At 49.2% G+C, this 19,561-nt stretch overlaps 1 protein-coding gene across 1 annotated transcript in view; it reads right to left on the reverse strand.

Moving 5' to 3' along the window:
• Positions 1–19,561, reverse strand: part of LOC144324989 (uncharacterized) — a 70,761-nt gene that overhangs the window by 11,546 nt on the left and 39,654 nt on the right. The window contains 2 exon segments of the mRNA XM_077916683.1: positions 8,115–10,235; positions 10,327–10,453. Of these exon segments, the coding sequence (XP_077772809.1) occupies positions 8,115–10,235; positions 10,327–10,453 (2,248 nt within the window).

Genomic DNA, 19,561 nt, shown 5'->3' on the forward strand with positions numbered 1-19,561 from the left:
ACCCATCTGGCTGGGTTTCCCCAGCCCCTCTGGGACGCTCCCAACAAAATATTAAAAACACAATACAGCATTAAACATTAAACAAATAACCCAGAGATGCATTTTCAAAAAAAGGACACATTCCGGATTCACCCCGCCTCCTCCAAGCAGGAAGGGAGCACCCACTCCGGCAGGGAGGCACTGACCCCCCCCCCCCGGCCCAGCCAGCCCCCTCTCCCTGCTCTTTCTCATCCTCCAAGAGGGGCTCAGACTGATCCCAGCACTTAGTCCGCATCCTCCAGCCTGACTGACTGGAACTCAACAGGACTAGACTGGGCTCTGGACACCCAGGAGACTCCTCGGCTATTGCAGCAAACTCAAGTCTGGGGGGATGGAAGCCATTGTTTCCCCACAAAGCGGTGAGCAGCCTTTGCTATAATCATCATCATCATCATCATCATCATCATCATCTATTTGTACCCCGCCTATCTGGCTGGGTTTCCACAGCCACTCTTGGCGGCTTCCAACAAAATATTAAAATACTGCAATACATCAAACATTAAAAGCTTCCCTAAAGAAGGCTGCCTTCAGATGTCTTCTAAAAGTCTGGTAGTTGTTCTCTTTGACATCTGGTGGGAGGGAGTTCCACAGGGCGGGCGCCACCACCGAGAAGGCCCTCTGCCTGGTTCCCTGTAACTTGCCTTCTTGCAGTGAGGGAACCACCAGAAGGCCCTCGGTGCTGGACCTCAGTGTCCGGGTAGAATGATGGGGGTGGAGACGCTCCTTCAGGTATACAGGACCGAGGCCGTTTAGGGATTTAAAGGTCAGCACCAACACTTGGAATTGTGCTCAGAAACGTATTGGGGGCTAATGCAGATCTCTCAGAACCGGTGTCATGTGGTCTCGGCAGCTGCTCTCAGTCACAAGTCTAGCTGCCGCATTCTGGATTAGTTGTAGTTTCCAGGTCACCTTCAAAGGTATCCCCACGTAGAGCGCATTGCAGTAGTCCAAGCGGGAGATAAGCAGAGCATGCACCACTCTGGCGAGACAGTCTGCAGGCAGGGAGGGTCTCATCCTGCGTACCAGATGGAGCTGGGAGACAGCTGCCCTGGAAACAGAATTGACCTGCGCCTCCATGGTCAGCTGTGAGTTCAAAATGACTCCCAGGCTGCGCACCTGGTCCTTCAGGGGCACAGTTACCCCATTCAGGACCAGGGAATCCCCCACACCAGCCTGCTCCCTGTCCCCCAAAAACAGTACTTCTGTCTTGTCAGGATTCAACCTCAATCTGTTAGCCGCCAGTTTGCTGTAAAGGAAGAACAGGGTTGCAGCCCTCCTGCAAAACCGCCCCCCCCCGGCTTTGCAGAGCAAGGAGGGGGTGCAGGACCCTGGGGGGCACGCATGATCTGAACACGGCCCCCCTGCAACCCTGGGACCCCCTTCTCCCCCAAAGGGAGGAAAGAGAGAGGAGACTCACCAGATTGCAGCAGGAGCCAGCCAGGCAGCAAAGCTTGCAAAGGAGACACACAAAACATTCACGCTTGCAGGAAGTGACCCGCCCCCTGGCAAGGGGGGTGCAGGACCCTGGGGGGCACGCATGATCTGAACACGGCCCCCCTGCACCCTCGCCCCCCCCGGCTTGGCAGAGAGCAAAGGGGGTGCAGGACCCTGGGGGGCACGCATGATCTGAACACGGCCCCCCCTGCAGCCCTGGGACACCCTTCTCCCCCAAAGGGAGGAAAGAGAGAGGAGACTCACCAGATTGCAGCAGGAGCCAGCCAGGCAGCAAAGCTTGCAAAGGAGACACACAAAACATCCACGCTTGCAGGAAGTGACCCGCCCCCCGGCTTGGCAGAGAGCAAGGAGGGGGTGCAGGACCCTGGGGGGCAGGCATGATCTGAACACGGCCCCCCCTGCATCCTCGCCTGCAGCCCAAAGGGAGGAAAGAGAGAGGAGACTCACCAGATTGCAGCAGGAGCCACCCAGGAAGCAAAGCTTGCAAAGGAGACACACCAAACATCCACCGCCCCCCCCCTTGCAGGAAGTGACTTGGGAGGGAGGGGCTTTGGTTCTGGAAGACCTGTCGCGCCCCCCCCCCCCTGCATTCTGTCCTCTCCTCTCTAGGAATTCGGCTCAGTTCCTTTTAACCCTTGGCAAGCCGAGCGCCCCCAGCTCATCCCCAGCCCCCTCTCTCTGCGTTTTCTTCCTCCAGAGCCGGAGCGCAGGAGGAGCCCCGCGCCTTCCACACCCCCAGAGATGCTGTGTTTTGGGGGATCTGAGCTGGTCTCCCCCTTGGCCAGAAAAAGCTTGCAGGGGAAGCGTGCCCCCCCCCCGGGCTGCATCTCCTTTCATCCCCATCCTTGCCTCCTGCTTGGCTGTAGCCAAAACCAGACAAGAAGGAACCAGATCCCACGTGCAGCTGAGCCACGTTCACGGGTCGCCCTTCCCCGCAAGGCTGCGGGCGTGGAGAGTTGAAGGGTGGGGGGGTGGATGTAGGGGGGGTCCCACCCCTTTAAGGCAGCGTCCCTGTCCCACCCCCTTCCTTCCTTCCAGTCTCCTGGGGGCCTGATCCTGGACGCCCAGGAAGACACCTCTGCCACTGTAATCCACTTGTCTACAGATGCCTCAGAGGGTTGAGACCCTGGGGAGATGTTCTGAGGGTCTGAAGTCCCAGGTCCTAGGTAAAGGGACCCCTGACCGTTAGGTCCAGTCGTGGCCGACTAAGGGGTTGTGGCGCTCATCTCGCTTTATTGGCCGAGGTAGCCAGCATACAGCTTCTGGGTCATGTGGCCAGCAGGACTAAGCCGCTTCTGGCGAACCAGAACAGTGCACGGAAATGCCGTTTATCTTCCCGCTGGAGTGGTACCTATTTATCTACTTGCACTTTGATGTGCTTTCGAACTGCTAAGTTGGCAGGAGCTGGGACTGAACAACAGGAGCTCACCACGTTGTGGGGATTCGAACCACTGCTCTTCTGATCAGCAAGTTTAACCCACAGTGCCACCCATATCCCTCAGGTCCTAGATAGCGGTTCCCAAACACTTTAGGGCCGCTGCCCCCCCAACACCCCAGTGCCTCCTACCAGATAAAAGCATTATTCAGAATAGCCGTTTGCACAACCCACGAAGAAAGATAAAAACAATAAAATTCTAAACAGCAACGGTTGCATTTATTCAAAATCCAATTAAATATACGTAGTTTAATTAACTCATGACAAAACCAATGAACCTGATCAAGTGGTATCAGCTTTTCAAAGTCTGGGAGTTGTGTACACTGCCACCCCTTTGCCTTTTAGTGCCCCCCAGGAACAAAACCCTTCAGAGGAGGCACAGGTTTTAAGTGTCGAGGTGGAGCATTCAAGGGGCGGAGCCTAAGGTTAGCGAATAGTGAGCCACATCCATTGGTAATTCCAGGTCACCCCTGAGACAACTTGTATGTTGTAGTTTTCTAAAAAGGGGGGGGGTATATGTATATCCTAACCCATAAATGCGATATTATTATCATAATACTAATGTAAACATCTTTAGCCTACTATATTTTGTATTAAAAAGGTAAAGGGACCCGACCATTAGGTCCAGTCGTGGCCAACTCTGGGGTTGCGGCACTCATCTTGCTGTATTGGCCAAGGGAGCCGGCGTACAGCTTCCGGGTCATGTGGCCAGCATCACTAAGCCGCTTCTGGCAAACCAGAGCAGCGCATGGAAACGCCGTTTACCTTCCCGCCAGAGCAGTACCAATTTATCTACTTTCACTTTGACATGCTTTCGAACTGCTAGGTGGGCAGGAGCTGGGACCGAGCAATGGGAGCTCACCCTGTTGCGGGGATTCAAACAGCCGACCTTCTGATCGGCAAGTACTAGGCTCTGTGGTTTAACCCACAGCGCCACTCACGTCCCTGTATTGTTAGTAAAAGGTAGGTAAAGGTACCCCTGCCCGTACGGGCCAGTCTTGACAGACTCTAGGGTTGTGCGCCCATCTCACTCAAGAGGCCAGGGGCCAGCGCTGTCCGGAGACACTTCCGGGTCACGTGGCCAGCGTGACATCGCTGCTCTGGCGAGCCAGAGCCACACACGGAACGCCGCTTACCTTCCCGCTAGTAAGCGGTCCCTATTTATCTACTTGCACCCGGGGGTTCTTTCAAACTGCTAGGTTGGCAGGCACTGGGACCGAACAATGGGAGCGCACCCCGCCGCGGGGATTTGAACCGCCGACCTTTCGATCGGCAAGCCCTAGGCGCTGAGGCTTTTACCCACAGCGCCACCCGTGTCCCATTATTGTTAGTAGGTAGGTGTAAAAAGTATTCCCTGGCTTTCTAGTTTCTATCACTTGGTCCAGAGTCAATACACCTGTTTCCATTAAATTCTTCCACAGTATCATCTTTTAAGCAATTTTTTATATAGGGTTTCCCCACAGGGCAAGTTTGGCATGCGAGTATAGATCAACTTTATTTTTATTAGACAATATGTTCCATATCTTTTAAAACGACTTAGTTGTTTCTAGAGTCACCTGGGATTTCAAATATTTTGATCCTAGTACAGTGGTACCTCTGGATACAAACAGGATCCATTCCAGAGCCCCGTTCACATCCAGAAGCGAACGCAACCTGCACATGCGCAGGTCATGACTCGCCACTTCCGCGCATGCACGTGATGTCATTTTGACCGTCTGCACATGCGCGAACGGCAAAACCTGTAAGTTCCGTTACTTCCAGGTTGCTGCGGAGCGCAACCCAAAAGCGCTCAACCTGAAGCACATTTAACCCAAGGTATGACTGTATTCTCCAGCCCACCAAAGGCACTGTATGTGCATATTCTAAGGTCACACACATCGGAAAATTAAGACCAACAATGAGTTTCCAGTATTTAATACATAACAGTAGATATGTATAAAGTAGATAAATATAAAGGCATTTCCTAAACAGGGAGTTTATCATTTGAAAACATGAGATATAGAAACTGCAAGTCCTCTCAAAATATAAATTAATCTGGGAACTATATTCATTTTGAGAACATTCCGCCTTCTCCAAAGGGTAAGGCTCAATGACTTCTGTATATCAATACAGTGGTACCTCGCAAGACGAATGCCTCGCAAGACAAAAAACTCGCTAGACAAAAGGATTTTTGGTTTTTTGAGCTGCTTCGCAAGACGATTTTCCCTATGGGCTTGCTTCGCAAGACAGAAACGTCTTGCAAGTTTGTTTCCTTTTTCTTAACACCGTTAATACAGTTGCGACTTGACTTCGAGGAGCAACTCATAGAACACAGTGTGGTAGCCTTTTTTGAGGTTTTTAAAGACTTTGGTGATTTTTGAAGCTTTTCCAAAACTTTCCCGACACCGTACTTCGCAATACGAAAAAAATCACAAGACGACAAAACTCGCGGAACAAATTAATTTCGTCTTGCGAGGCACCACTGTATATGAAGAAATCTCTTTTATTATTTTATTTATATTAAGTTTGACTTATTTTTTTTATCTCTTGGTATTCAGCTGCCTAGATATTGTAGAGATTTGGAACAAATCTGGAATTGATATTCCTTGAAGGAATGTGAAATCAGATTTTGGCCTACTGACATAACCTGATATTGTACCAAAAGCATCTATCATTTGAAATAAGCAATAAAACTAGTTTATATTCAAATGTTTCTACTCTGTGAAACTCAATGTTGTCTCATGGTGAAAGCCAAGCGTTCTAAGCAGATATTAAAAAGCAATGGCGAGATAGGACATCCTTGTTTGGTTCCTCAGGCCTGAGGAAAGGTGGCAGAGAGATTACCATTCTCTTTGACTCTTGACGTAGGTGCTTCATAGATTACTTTAATCCCTTTTAAAATATCCAAAGGAAATTCAAATTTAAGTAAAGCTACTTCCATGTACTGTTTACAGATTTTGTCAAAAGCCTTTTCAGCATCTAGCGATATAATTACAAACTGGTCTTTATCTTTATTTTGATCTACCAAATCCACCACTAATCTAATATTATCTGCAGTTTGCCTCACTTTTATAAAGCCGGTCTGGTCACCCTTGACTGGCTATTACCTGATGAATTTGCTGGAGTCCTTCCCAAAGTGTCCAAAGCTCTTGGAAAAAATCCTCCATAAACTTAGTTGCTTGAGCCCGAGTAGGAGAATTGGTAACCCCATTACTATCCATGAGAGTTGAGATTCCAAAATAGTGAGGCTTCTACTTGAGTTGTTTTCACACAAGACAAGATGCATGTTCTCCCTCTGCTGCTGGCTTTCTAGCTGTGGCCTTGAAGCACACTCCTCCGATCCTCTCCCTGGTGCTGATCCTGCCTTCCCTTCCTGACAGCTGGGGACCTGAGCACTAAGGAAGTTCTCCGGCTGGTGCAGTGGTCAGTTTCCCATGAATAGAACACCCATGTACCACTCAAAGACTTTTCATTCTTCCACTCTCCCTTCTCCTCTTCAGCAGTGCAATGTAGCAGCAGCAGCAGCAGCAAAAAAAGCTGATCCTATTCTGGGCTGCAACAAGTTCCCTCCCCTTTCTCCTCCTTCTGAAAAGTTTCTGCCCCATGTGTCTCCTTAGCATGAACAGAAAGTTCCTGTCTCGGGACTATTTTGGACTCTTGGCACCCTTCCCAGGAAAGGGGAATGAGAGCGGTTCAGCATATCCAAAGATGCTGCAGCTGAATGAGATAAAAGTCAGTTCTCAGGCTTGAGTATTCTTGGCAATGACAGAGCCTATTCATTAACTTTTTGAAGCCTTCTCGTACCGATAAAAGAATAACATTTTTCCTATGCATCTTGTGAGAAAAGCTGTTTTGGACTTTTTTTAGAAGACAAAAGGAATTTTGGACAGTTTTGAGGCCTGGGGTGATTATTGAGGGGGGGTTGACTTCGGGCCTTGGTGGGGTCACCTATCCTCACCTCCTTCAGTTCCTTTGATGATATTTCCCCAGTCTTCCAGTTCTGGAAGACTGGTCCGCTGTATGAATTATTTGCTGGGAAGTGAGATGGGCGCTTCGAATGAAGCTCTTTCCACATTCTGAGTGTCCCAGTGTCCAAGTATCCCAGTGTCCAAGTGTTCCAGGGTCATGGAGAAAAAGCAGTAAAACAACTCCCACGATCCCCCTGCGATGTTTCCTGAACAAATTGGAAAGACGCCACAAAAGTAGATGATTGAGGATTTAAAACCTGGTGAAAAATAGACTCCAAACACTTATGTGAAGTTGCCTGACCCTCCCCCATGGCTTAGGAAAAGTAGAACTGTGACTACCCAAGCCAAACTGTGCTCACTATGGCAGCAAGTACAAGTTAAAAAACCCCACCAGTCTTGTCAATCCCAGGAGAAAAGGAGGAAGGAGTAATTTGGCCCCCTCCAACCTACTCACCAATTGCACCCGTTGCTGCACAAGGGTTGCCAAATCTGGGAGCAGGCGAGGGGTGAGGGCACTGGTCCTTTCCCCCTGCCCAGATGGACACAGGTCCTTCCCCCCCTTGCACAGGCTAAGGATCCCCAACTCCCAAGAAAAGAGGATGAGGAGATAGGGGAGGGAACTGGAAGGGAAATATATACTCTGTGCAAATGGCTGTGAACTCGTGCTTGTTTTGTGAACTATCACACTTGCTCCTTCTACCAGTTCATGGATGGTAGAAATAAAGCTTTTTCTCCGAAACTATTCCTTGAGTGTCTGTTGACTCCCATTTTCCCTTTCCCGGGCGCAATATTTTTTCCCACCCGAGGGCAAAGCCTCATAAGGCTACAGGGTCACCTGTCCTCACCTCCTTCAGTTCCTTTGATGATATTTCCCCAGTCTTGCAGTTCTGGAAGACTGGTCCGCTGTATGAATTATTTGCTGGGAAGTGAGATGGGCGCTTCGAATGAAGCTCTTTCCACATTCTGAGCACTGGTATCATTTGTCCCCTGTGTGAATTCTTTGATGGACGGAGAGCTGGGTGCTCTGACTGAACCTTTTTTTACATTCAAAGCACTCATACGGTTTCTCCCCTGTATGAATTCTTTGATGGGGAGTGAGACTTTCCTTCCAAGCAAAGCTCTTTCCACATTCCATGCACTGATATGGTTTGTCCTGCTGTGAGTTCTTTGATAGGAACTGAGATGGGAGTACCGACTGAAGCTCTTTCTACATTACAAGCACTGAAATGGCTTATCACCTGTATGAATTGTTTGATGGGACACGAGACCAATTCTCTGACTGAATCTCTTCCCACATTCCAAGCACTCAAAGGGCTTCTCCCCTGTATGGATTCTTTGATGCCGCATGAGACCAATTCTCTGACCGAATCTCTTCCCACATTCCAAGCACTCAAACGGCTTCTCCCCTGTATGGATTCTTTGATGCCGCATGAGAACAATTCTGTCACTGAATCTCTTCCCACATTCCAAGCACTCAAAGGGCTTCTCCCCTGTATGGATTCTTTGATGCCGCATAAGAGATGCTTGACGAGTGAAGCTCTTCCCACATTCCAAGCACTCAAACAGCTTCTCCCCTGTATGGATTCTTTGATGGTGCCTGAGACCTGCTCTATGAGTGAAGCTCTTCCCACATTCCAAGCACTCAAAGGGCTTCTCCCCTGTATGGATTCTTTGATGGGACACGAGACCTGCTCTTTGAATGAAGCTCTTCCCACATTCCAAGCACTCAAAGGGCTTCTCCCCTGTATGAGTTCTTTGATGTGAAGCCAAGCAATCCTTCCGGCTAAAGCTCTTTCCACATTCCAAGCACTGATATGCTTTCTTCTCGCTGTGACTTCTTTCATGTGAAGTGAGACTGCTCTTCTGACTGAAGCTTTTTCCACATTCCAAGCACTGATACGGTTTTTCCCCTGTATGAATTCTTTGATGGGAAGTGAGAATTTGCTTCCGAATGAAGCTCTTTCCACATTCCAAGCACTGATATGGTTTCTCCCCTGTATGAGTTTTTTGATGGGATGTGAGACTTCCTTTGTGGATGAAGCTCTTTCCACATTCCAAACACTGATATGGTTTCTCTCCAATATGAATTATTTTATGGCCTGTGAGACTACTTTTCTGGGTGAAGCTCTTTCCACATTCCAAACACTGATATGGTTTCTCCCCTGTATGAATTCTTTGATGGGTTTTGAGATGGGCACTCTGACTGAACCTCTTTCCACATTCCAAGCACTGATATAATTTCTCCCCTGTATGAATTCTTTGATGGGAAGTCAGATTTTCCTTCCGTGTGAAGCTCCTTCCACATTCCAAACACTGATATGGTTTCTCTCCACTATGAATTCTTTGATGAAGAGTGAAATTATGCTTCTGACTGAAGCTCTTTCCACATTTCATGCACTTATAGGGTTTCTGCTTGCTGTGAGTTCTTTGATGGCCTGTGAGACTTGTCTTCTGGATGAAGCTCTTTCCACATTCCAAGCACTGATATGGTTTCTCCCCTGTATGAATTCTTTGATGGGTGGTGAGATTGCCACTCTGACTGAACCTCTTTCCACATTCCAAGCACTGATAGGGTTTCTCCACGCTGTGAGTTCTTTTATGGAAACGGAGATAGGATTTCCGACTGAAGCTCTTTCCACATTCCAAGCACTGATATGGTTTCTCCCCAGTATGAATTCTTTGATGGCCTGTGAAACTTATCTTCTGGATGAAGCTCTTTCCACATTCCAAGCACTGATATGGTTTCTCCCCTGTATGAATTCTTTGATGAAGAGTGAGATTATCCTTCCGAATGAAGCTCTTTCCACATTCCAAGCACTGATAGGGTTTCTCCACGCTGTGAGTTCTTTTATGGAAACGGAGATAGGATTTCCGAATGAAGGTCTTTCCACATTCCAAGCACTGATATGGTTTCTCCCCTGTATGAATTCTTTGATGAAGATTGAGATTATCCTTCCGACTGAAGCTCTTTCCACATTCCAAGCACTTATATGGGTTCTCCCCAGTATGAATTCTTTGATGGCCTGTGAAACTTATCTTCTGGATGAAGCTCTTTCCACATTCCAAGCACTGATATGGTTTCTCCCCTGTATGAATTCTTTCATGGGTTGTTCGATTGACCTTCCAGGCGAAGCTCTTTCCACATTCCAAGCACTTATAGGGTTTCTCCACGCTGTGAGTTCTTTTATGGGAACGGAGATACGATTTCCGAATGAACCTCTTTCCACATTCCAAGCACTGATAGGGTTTCTCCCCTGTATGAATTCTTCTGAAGCTTTCTATACGCTCCAAATATTGATACCGCTTCTCCATTGTGTAGATTTGGTCTCCCTCCTTCTTCCTTTCTGATTCATCACCATCTGCAACAAAAAACAAACGGATCACAGCCTCAGGGACTGAATTTCAAAAAGAATTCCAAAAGAGATATTGTAATCCAAAAAGCAGCCTTACCAAGAGAATCCATGATCCCACGATTCTCCTCCATTACTTCCTTATACAGAGCTCTTTGGTCAGGATCCAGCAACTCCCATTCCTCATCTGTGAAATGAACAGCTACATCTTCAAAGCACACCAGACCCTAAAATAAAAAGGGAAAGGTCCCCTTCTTAGACAACGTACAGATTATCTACTACACATTGCTCTGTTGTTTTCTGCCTGTTCATTGCTGTTTTGTTTTAATGTAATTGTTTTGCTGTACATTTTTATTATGGATGCATATTTTAATGTTTTAACAAAACTGTTTTTTGTGTGTATTTTAATGACTGGTATTAAGCTTTTGGGGGAATGGATAGAATGCCACATGGTGATCTTCAAATACCGTATTTTTCTCTCTATAACACGCACATTTTTTCTCCTACAAAGTAAGGGGAAATGTCTGTGTGTGTTATTGAGCGAATGTGTGCTCCCTGGAGCCGACTGGCCCGAGTGCAGGGGCAAAAATCAGGCAAAAATCAGATCGCGCGGAGAAGGGAAGGCTGCAGAAGTGAGGCTACTGCTTTCCTGCATTCTGCCTCAGGGTCTTACTGCCCACCCGCTTCTGTTTTCGGTTGCTGTGTTTGCTCAAACGCAACAAAGAGCAGGGAAATCCCCTGCCCTCCTGGCAAGCAGAGGGAAAAGGAAAGGATCGCGTCCTTCCTTCTAATTCCTTCCTAGTCACACTGCGCGCAGGCTCCAGCCCACCCGGCTCAGGTTCCGTCGGCTAGGAGCGCAGCCGACAGCCACCACCTCCTCCTCTCCGTGCTCCAGTGCTGCATCCAGCATTCTAGGGACTCACAGGCAGCCGGAAAACATGCAGGTTGGAGGGGGGGGAGGCTGGCTTGGGAGGGGGGAACTTTTGCCTTCCTTTCCTCCCTCCCGTTAAGCCCCTCTCCTGCATTGTTAGCCAGCTGCTTCTCCGCACACCCCTCTCGTGCTCCTTGTCCCTTCTGTTTTTCCTTCCCTCCCCACTTAAAATGTGGTTACAAAGCACGGATCCACATGGATCCTCGGGATCATTGCATTAAAAGGTAAAGGTACACCATCAGATCACACAGCATGTCCATGGCTACAGCCTGCACCAAAAAAATCACGCACCCACTGTTGCCTGGGGCTGCAATGGTGCAAAAACGTGGTTACAAAGCATGGATCCACATGGATCCTCAGGATCTTTGCATTGGGTCACCCCAAATTCACCATCAGATCACATAGCATGTCCATGGCTACAGCCTGCACCATAAAAATCACGCACCCACTGTTGCCTGGGGCTGCAATGGTACAAAAACGTGGTTACAAAGCATGGATCCACATGGATCCTCAGGATCTTTGCATTGGGTCAGCCCAAATTCACCATCAGATCACATAGCATGTCCATGGCTACAGCCTGCACCAAAAAAATCACACACCCACTGTTGCCTGGGGCTGCAATGGTGCAAAAACGTGGTTACAAAGCACAGATCCACATGGATTCTCAGGATTTTTGCATCGGGCTACCCCAAACTCACCATCAAATCACATGTCTGTGGCCACAGCATGAAGCACAAAAATGATACATCCACTATTTCTTTCAGAATTTTTTTTTTTTTTGTTTTCCTCCTCTAAAAACTACGTGCGTGTTATGGTCAGGTGTGTGTTATAGAGCGAAAAATACGGTAATTCTCTCTGCTCATCGATTCCAGTTTCCCAGAAGGAAGGATCCTCTCTTTGCTTTCCCCATCTACTGTTCTGGAGGTGGGGGGAACCTTCACAATGAATTAAAGTCAACTTCAGAGGGTACTGCGGGTCACGGGGAGGGGAATGAGGGGAAAGGTGAATTCTGGCCACTGTTTTCATGATTTGTCAACTGCTTAGAAGCCTATTTCATCATTAAATGTTAAATCTGTAAATAAAACTGCAACTACTGATAAATAATAGTGGTACCTTGTATTACATACGCTTCAGGTTAAAGACTCCGCTAACCCAGAAATAGCGCTTCAGGTTAAGAACTTTGCTTCAGGATAAGAACAGAAATCGTGCTCCAGCAGTGCAGCAGCAGCAGGAGGCCCCATTAGCTAAAGTGGTGCTTCAGGTTAAGAACAGTTTCAGGTTAAGAACGGACCTCCAGAACGAATGAAGTACGTAACCAGAGGTACAATTGTATTAGTAACATTCAGGAGGCTAGTCAACGTGAGGTGATTGTTCACCATTCTCAGAACATAAGGCTCCTGCAATGGCCTTTACAGCCAAGAGAAGGAGGAGAGAGATTCATTAGGGACTCTTTCGCCAGAATCCTTCATTCTCCCTACCTGATCTGGTTCCATAGCTGCTGCATCTCTGCCTTCATGCAAAGGTGGATAAGCATCTCTTGCCAGCATCATTCTGACACCTGTGAGAGACAAAGGTAAGTGGCAGGCCATTTTCACATACTTCTCTTAGAGGTGAAGCAGTGCATCTCTAACTACAGGTGGACCTGTAAAAAGTCTCACCTACTGAGTGCATTTTGACATTTGTATCTTCGCTAGGTAAAAATACATGTCCCCACTTTGGGCTCTTGGCCCCTCGTGTCCTCCCCACAGATTAGTGGCAAAATCTACAGAATGTGTGACCAAATGGGAAAAAACCCTCTTCCTCCTTACCCAGTGGTCTCTCTTTGGTCTCCAATGGAGTCTTCTCTGCCACAGAGGAATCCAGGCCCGTTTCTGCAAAGATAATATTTCCCTGAAAGGGCAAAGGGGATTGGAAGCAGAGAATGGAGAGAAACATTAGAAAAGGACTGGGAGAGGCAAAAGCTTTAGGGGTACCTGATCTCATTCCTTGGAGGCTTTCCAAATAAGATTGGGAGAATTTTGGGATACTCTCCCTCCTGTTTGGAGCCCCTTGGGAGTATCCAGAGGAAAGTCTCTCTCACCTGCTGCTCTGCCTGTTTCCTCTCCTCTGCCTGACTCAGGAGGAATCCTTCCGCCAGGGCCACCGCCTGGGAACTGGTCTCCGCTCCACATTCCCTCACCCAGCTCTCCATCTCTGGCGGAAGGACAGCCAGGAACTGCTCCAAGATCACCAGGTCCAGCATCTCGGCTTTCGTGTGCCTTTCTGGCTTCAGCCACTGACAGTCAAGGTGGTGGAGTCGGCTGCAAACCTCTCGGGGTCCTTCAGTCTCCTGGTAGCAGAACTGCCTGAAATTTTGTCTTTCCACTACTGAGCTGAAGGTGTTCTCCTCAACCTGGATCTTCAGCAGACAGTTTTCCCAGATTCCACCGCTGCTCCCAGTTTGGATGGCATGGCCTCTTCCTGCTTCAGGGCCAGCGGATTCTGGCTCATCCATCTGGGCTCTGTGGAATCCCCCAAGAGATCGGAAGAAAGCTCTTGGTCCTACTGCCAAGTTCTGTCTTTCCTAAGTAGAGGCCTTTGCAAACCCTACAAAGCAAATACATTGTTCTGTTATGAAATTGATACACAGCCAGGAAAAGAAAAAGATTCCCGGAATCTTATTAGGAACCAGGGCTGGACTGCAACACAGCCCAGACTCTGAACTCAGTGACCACTTCCTTCCTGCTTCTGTCCCATTTTCTAGCCACTTGGCATGTGCAAAGTTCTCAAGACAAACTGCTGGGGTGGAATCCCTTTTTCTTAGGTCTGAGGGCCAAAGGATAGCACTATAAACAAGTGAGAAGGGCTCACATTCCTCCTATGATTGTAAATAAATTCTGTTTGTAAGTGCCCCTTTCCAGCTCTGGCCAGCTTGCCCACCACTGTCCCCTTGGAGCAGAGATGACATGGCCAGGGTACTCTCTGCTGTGGATCAGATAGGATCATCGCAATGCCCTCTAAGTGGAACTGCTCTTGAGGATGGTTCAGAATCTGCTCCAGATTGTTGGCTGGGCTCCCTTTCTTTATGAAGGGCATTTATTTCCCCCCTTTTTCTCCAAGGAGCATCCATGGGTCTACCCCATCTCATTGAATCCCTCCCATTACAACCCCTGAGAACACATTTAATTCCTGTTTTAAAACAGCGGCATTGGTGGTCCCTTCATTTCCAGGTCCAATTCAAAGTTCTCACAGGAGTATAATATAATAATAGGGATTTATTATTTACCCCCCACCCATCTGGCTGGGTTTTCCCTGCCCCTCTGGGAGGCTCCCAACCAAATATTAAAAACACAATACAGCATGAAACATTAAAAAACTGCCCCCCAATATGTGAAGAACCACCTTCTTCCCTACAGACCCTCTTGGCTGTGAAATTTGGCAAGGGGGCCCTCTTGGTAGCTTCACCCCCTTGAGAGTCTTGGGTGGGGGTGGCCCAAGAGAGGGCATCCTGGGGGCAGACCCCCCTTGGGGGATTCCCTCCCCACACAGGCACCTCCCCCTCTTTCCCAAGGCCTCTGGCAACGGAGGACCCAGCCTATTCCTGTGACTGTTATTTGTTTTAAAGTATTTTAAAATGGTGGCACTCTGCTCTGGAACAGCGGTAATAGTACTAGTAATAATACCCAGAAACAACAATAATAATAATAACATAAAGCCTCAAGCGTGGGGAAAAAGCCTCAAGTTCCACACAGACCTTCCAGAAACGGGGTGGGGGGGTGGGGTGTTGGAATCTGCAGTTTCGAGCATTTGCCTCCATCTCAGGCGCTGACCTCTAATAATGAACCATATGTTGCAGATATTCCTGTAAACTGATTGTGATATACAAATGACAAGAGAAGACTCGGTCAGTTTATCTGTATCCTTTCTTCTTCCTAGTTGTCTCCCACGAGGTATTTTCCCTCAGAGCCAGAACAGAGTGTGGGGGGTGCAGTGCCTCCGAGGTTCCAGCAGAGGGCAGGAGCCCCCCCTCTCTCTCTGATTGGCTGCCAGCCCTTTTGGAGGGAAAACCCAAGAAGCCCTTTCTGAGGGAAAGAGTTGGGCAGGGCCTGATCAGAGAGGGGTATTATTATTATTATTATTATTATTATTCGGAGAGGCTCTTTTCTGAGGGAGAACTGGCTCTGATCTGAGGGGAGAATCTCTCTAGCCAGAAGAAGGAGTCTCACAGCAGCTTAGAGAGGAAGGCGACCCAGTGGAGGGTCTGGGGAGAATATGGAGGCAGGATTTAATCTGGAGGTCTGAGTCTGAGGAGGCAGGAGAGGGAGGAGCTGTGGGGAAATGGACTAAAGCAGGGTCTCCATCCAGTCAGGAGGGGAGAGATCTGCTAGGAAAAGGAGTCCCCCTGTAGTGATGTTAGGAAATGGCCTGTGAGGGACAGTGGAGCCAGAGCGGAGTGTGGGGGGTGCAGTGCCTCCGAGGTTCCACCAGGGGGCGGGAGCCTCTCTCTGTCTCTGATTGGCTGCCAGCCCTTTTGGAGGGAAAATCCGAGGAGCCCTTTGTGAGGGAGAGAGTTGGGCAGGGCCTGATCTGAGAGGGGAAGTGAGGATTATAAAATAATAATAGTAATTGCTATTATTCAGAGAGGCTCTGTCTGAGGGAAGAATCTCTATAGCCAGAAGAAGGAGTCTCACAGCTTAGGTAGGAAGGACCCTAGTGGAGGGTCTGGGGAGAGTATGGAGGCAGGATTTACCGTATTTTTTGCTCTATAAGACTCACCTTTTCCCTCCTAAAAAGTAAGGGGAAATGTGTGTGCGTCTTATGGAGCGAATGCAGGCTGTGCAGCTATCCCAGAAGCCAGAACAGCAAGAGGGGTTGCTGCTTTCACTGCGCAGTGATCCCTCTTGCTGTTCTGGCTTCTGAGATTCAGAATAATTTCTTTCTTGTTTTCCTCCTCCAAAAACTAGGTGTGTCTTGTGGTCTGGTGTGTCTTACAGAGCGAAAAATACAGTACAGTGGTGCCTCGCAAGACGAAAGGAATCCGTTCCGCGATTCTCTTCGTCTAGCGGTTTTTTCGTCTTGCGAAGCAACCGTATTAGCGGCTAAGCGGATTAGCGCTATTAGCGGTTTAGCGGCTATTAAAGGCTTAGCGGCTGAGCTGCTAAAAGGCTATTAACGGCTTAGCGGCTTGGAAAAAGGGGAGGAAAGCGGGGGGGAAATAGCAAGACTTGCAAGACGTTTCCGTCTTGCGAAGCAAGCCCATAGGGAAAATCGTCTTGTGAAGCAACTCAAAAACGGAAAACCCTTTTGTCTAGCGGGTTTTCCCCGTCTTGCGAGGCATTCATTTTGCGGGGCACCACTGTAATCTGGAGGTCTGAGTTTGAGGAGGCAGGAGAGGGAGGAGCTGTGGGGAAATGGACTAAAGCAGGGTCTCCTTCCAGTCAGGAGGGGAGAGGTGTGCTAGGAAAAGGAGACCCCAAAATGAATAACAAGGCCTGAGGGGATCCCCTGGGTCTGTGGGAAATCCCTCAGGAGTGGGATGGCTAAGAGAGGTGGACCGGCGAAAAGTGCCCCTCGCTCAGGAACCAAAGTATTAGGCAAAGAAGGAAGCTGTGCTGTATTAAAAGTATTTAAGTGTAACCCTGGTCATAACGAAGTAAATGAACAGAAACCGAGTTAATTCTTTTACCTCCTATGGTAGAAACCTGAACTTCCCACTGAAGTGCAACAAGAGAGCTTTTAGCAACTGAAGTTTAAGAAAAGCTGTGCATGTACTACAGTGAGATATTTCTATTTAGTTTAAGTAATAAGCCAACTTTTCTTTGGAAGAATGCACCTCCTGACCCCAAATTTGTTTCATGGACCTCTTAATTTGTAAATAAGACTGTTCTTGTCCGTTCAGCTCCTGCCTAAGTCTCTAAATAACTAAGTTTCCCCTCTCACAAGATCCTCACAAGGGAGCCTGTGGGAAATTGCAGAAATTCGTGTAATTTACACATCATGAGGTGGGTCTGGTATATTTAATGGGGGGCAGTTAGTGGAGTGAATCCACTCCTTTCTTAGATGATGGTCACTGGTGGGATCCAAGAGCCCAAAGCAGGGTGCATCCATTTTCACATAACTAAAATATGAAATGGCTGCCAATGTCCAAATGCCCTCGGCAGGTGAGGCTTTTTCTGTGGCCCACCTCTCGTTCACCATGCACAGCTCCACCTCTGACTTCTCATTCACCTTTCTGTCTCACAGATGGCGGAGGGATTCTGGCAAGACCGCCTCATCCATCTTTTCTTGGTGGCGGAGGAGAAGTCGCGGCTGTGGAACCAGACGAGGTGGGGAGAAGGAGCATTGGGGGGGGGGGAGAAGAGGCCGGGGGGGTGTAATGAGGTGGGTCTGCTATATTTAATGGGGAGCAGTTGGCGGGGTGTATGGATGCGGGTGGCGCTGTGGGTAAAAGCCTCAGCGCCTAGGACTTGCTGATCGAAAGGTCGGCGGTTCGAATCCCCGCGGCGGGGTGCACTTCCGTTGTTCGGTCCCAGCGCCTGCCAACCTAGCAGTTCGAAAGCACCTCCAGGTGCAAGTAGATAAATAGGGACCGCTTACTAGCGGGAAGGTAAATGGCGTTTCCGTGTGCAGCTCTGGCTCGCCAGAGAAGCGATGTCACGCTGGCCACGTGACCCGGAAGTGTCTCCGGACAGCGCTGGCCCCCGGCCTCTTGAGTGAGATGGGCGCACAACCCTAGAGTCTGGCAAGACTGGCCCGTATGGGCAGGGGTACCTTTACCTTTACTTTTAGTTGGCGGGGTGAATCCGTTACACATGGGGGGGGAGATAAAGCCTAAACAGGGGTCAACAACCTTTTTCAGCAGGGGGCTGGTCCACCGTCCCTCAGACCTTGTGGGGGGCAGTACTATATTTGGGGGGGGATGAACGAATTCCTCAGCCCCACATATAACCCAGAGATGCATTTTCAAAAAAAGGACACATTCCGGATTTACCCCGCCTCCTCCAAGCAGGAAGGGAGCACCCACTCCGGCAGGGAGGCACTGACCCCCCCCCCGGCCCAGCCAGCCCCCTCTCCCTGCTCTTTCTCATCCTCCAAGAGGGGCTCAGACTGATCCCAGCACTTAGTCCGCATCCTCCAGCCTGACTGACTGGAACTCCACAGGACTAGACTGGGCTCTGGAGACCCAGGAGACTCCTCGGCTATTGCAGCAAACTCAAGTCTGGGGGGATGAAAGCCATTGCTTCTCCACAAAGCGGTGAGCAGCCTTTGCTATAATAATAATAATAATAATAATAATAATAATAATAATAATAATAATCTATTTGTACCCCGCCAACTCTGGGCGGCTTCCAAAAAAAATATATTAAAATACTCTAATACATCAAACATTAAAAGCTTCCCTAAAGAGGGCTGCCTTCAGATGTCTTCTAAAAGTCTGGTAGTTGTTGTTCTCTTTGACATCTGGTGGGAGGGCGTTCCACAGGGAGGGCGCCACCACCGAGAAGGCCCTCTGCCTGGTTCCCTGTAACTTGGCCTCTCGCAGTGAGGGAACCACCAGAAGGCCCTTGGCGCTGGATCTCAGTGTCCGGGTACAATGATGGGGGGGGCGCTCCTTCAGATATACTGGACCGTTTAGGGCTTTAAAGGTCAGCACCAACACTTTGAATTGTGCTCGGAAACGTACTGGGAGCCAATGTAGGTCTTTCAAGACCGGTGTTATGTGGTCTTGGCGGCTGCTCCCAGTCCCCAGTCTGGCTGCCACATTCTGGATTAGTTGTAGTTTCTGGGTCACCTTCAAAGGCAGCCCCACACCCGCCTGCCTCCTGTCCCCAAAAACAGTACTTCTGCTTGTCAGGATTCAACCTCAATCTGTTAGCCGCCAGTTTGCTGTAAAGGAAGAACAGGGTTGCAGCCCTCCTGCAAAACCGCCCCCCCCCGGCTTGCCAGAGAGCAAGGAGGGGGTCAGGACCCTCTACTCGCTGATATTGGGGGGGCACGCATGATCTGAACATGGGCCCCCTGCACCCTCGCCTGCAGCCCTGGGACCCCCTTCTCCCCCAAAGGGAGGAAAGAGAGAGGCGACTCACCAGATTGCAGCAGGAGCCAGCCAGGCAGCAAAGCTTGCAAAGGAGACACACAAAACATCCACGCTTGCAGGAAGTGACCCGCCCCCTGGCAAGGGGGGTGCAGGACCCTGGGGGGCATGCATGATCTGAACACGGCCCCCCTGCATCCCCGCCTGCAGCCCTGGGACCCCCTTCTCCCCCAAAGGGAGGAAAGAGAGAGGAGACTCACCAGATTGCAGCAGGAGCCAGCCAGGCAGCAAAGCTTGCAAAGGAGACACACAAAACATCCACCGCCCGCCCCCCCCTTGCAGGAAGTGACTTGGGAGGGAGAGGCTTTGGTTCTGGAAGACCTGCCCCCC

The sequence above is a fragment of the Podarcis muralis genome, chromosome 12, assembly GCF_964188315.1.
Source record: "Podarcis muralis chromosome 12, rPodMur119.hap1.1, whole genome shotgun sequence".
Classification (NCBI taxonomy): Eukaryota; Metazoa; Chordata; class Lepidosauria; order Squamata; family Lacertidae; genus Podarcis; species Podarcis muralis.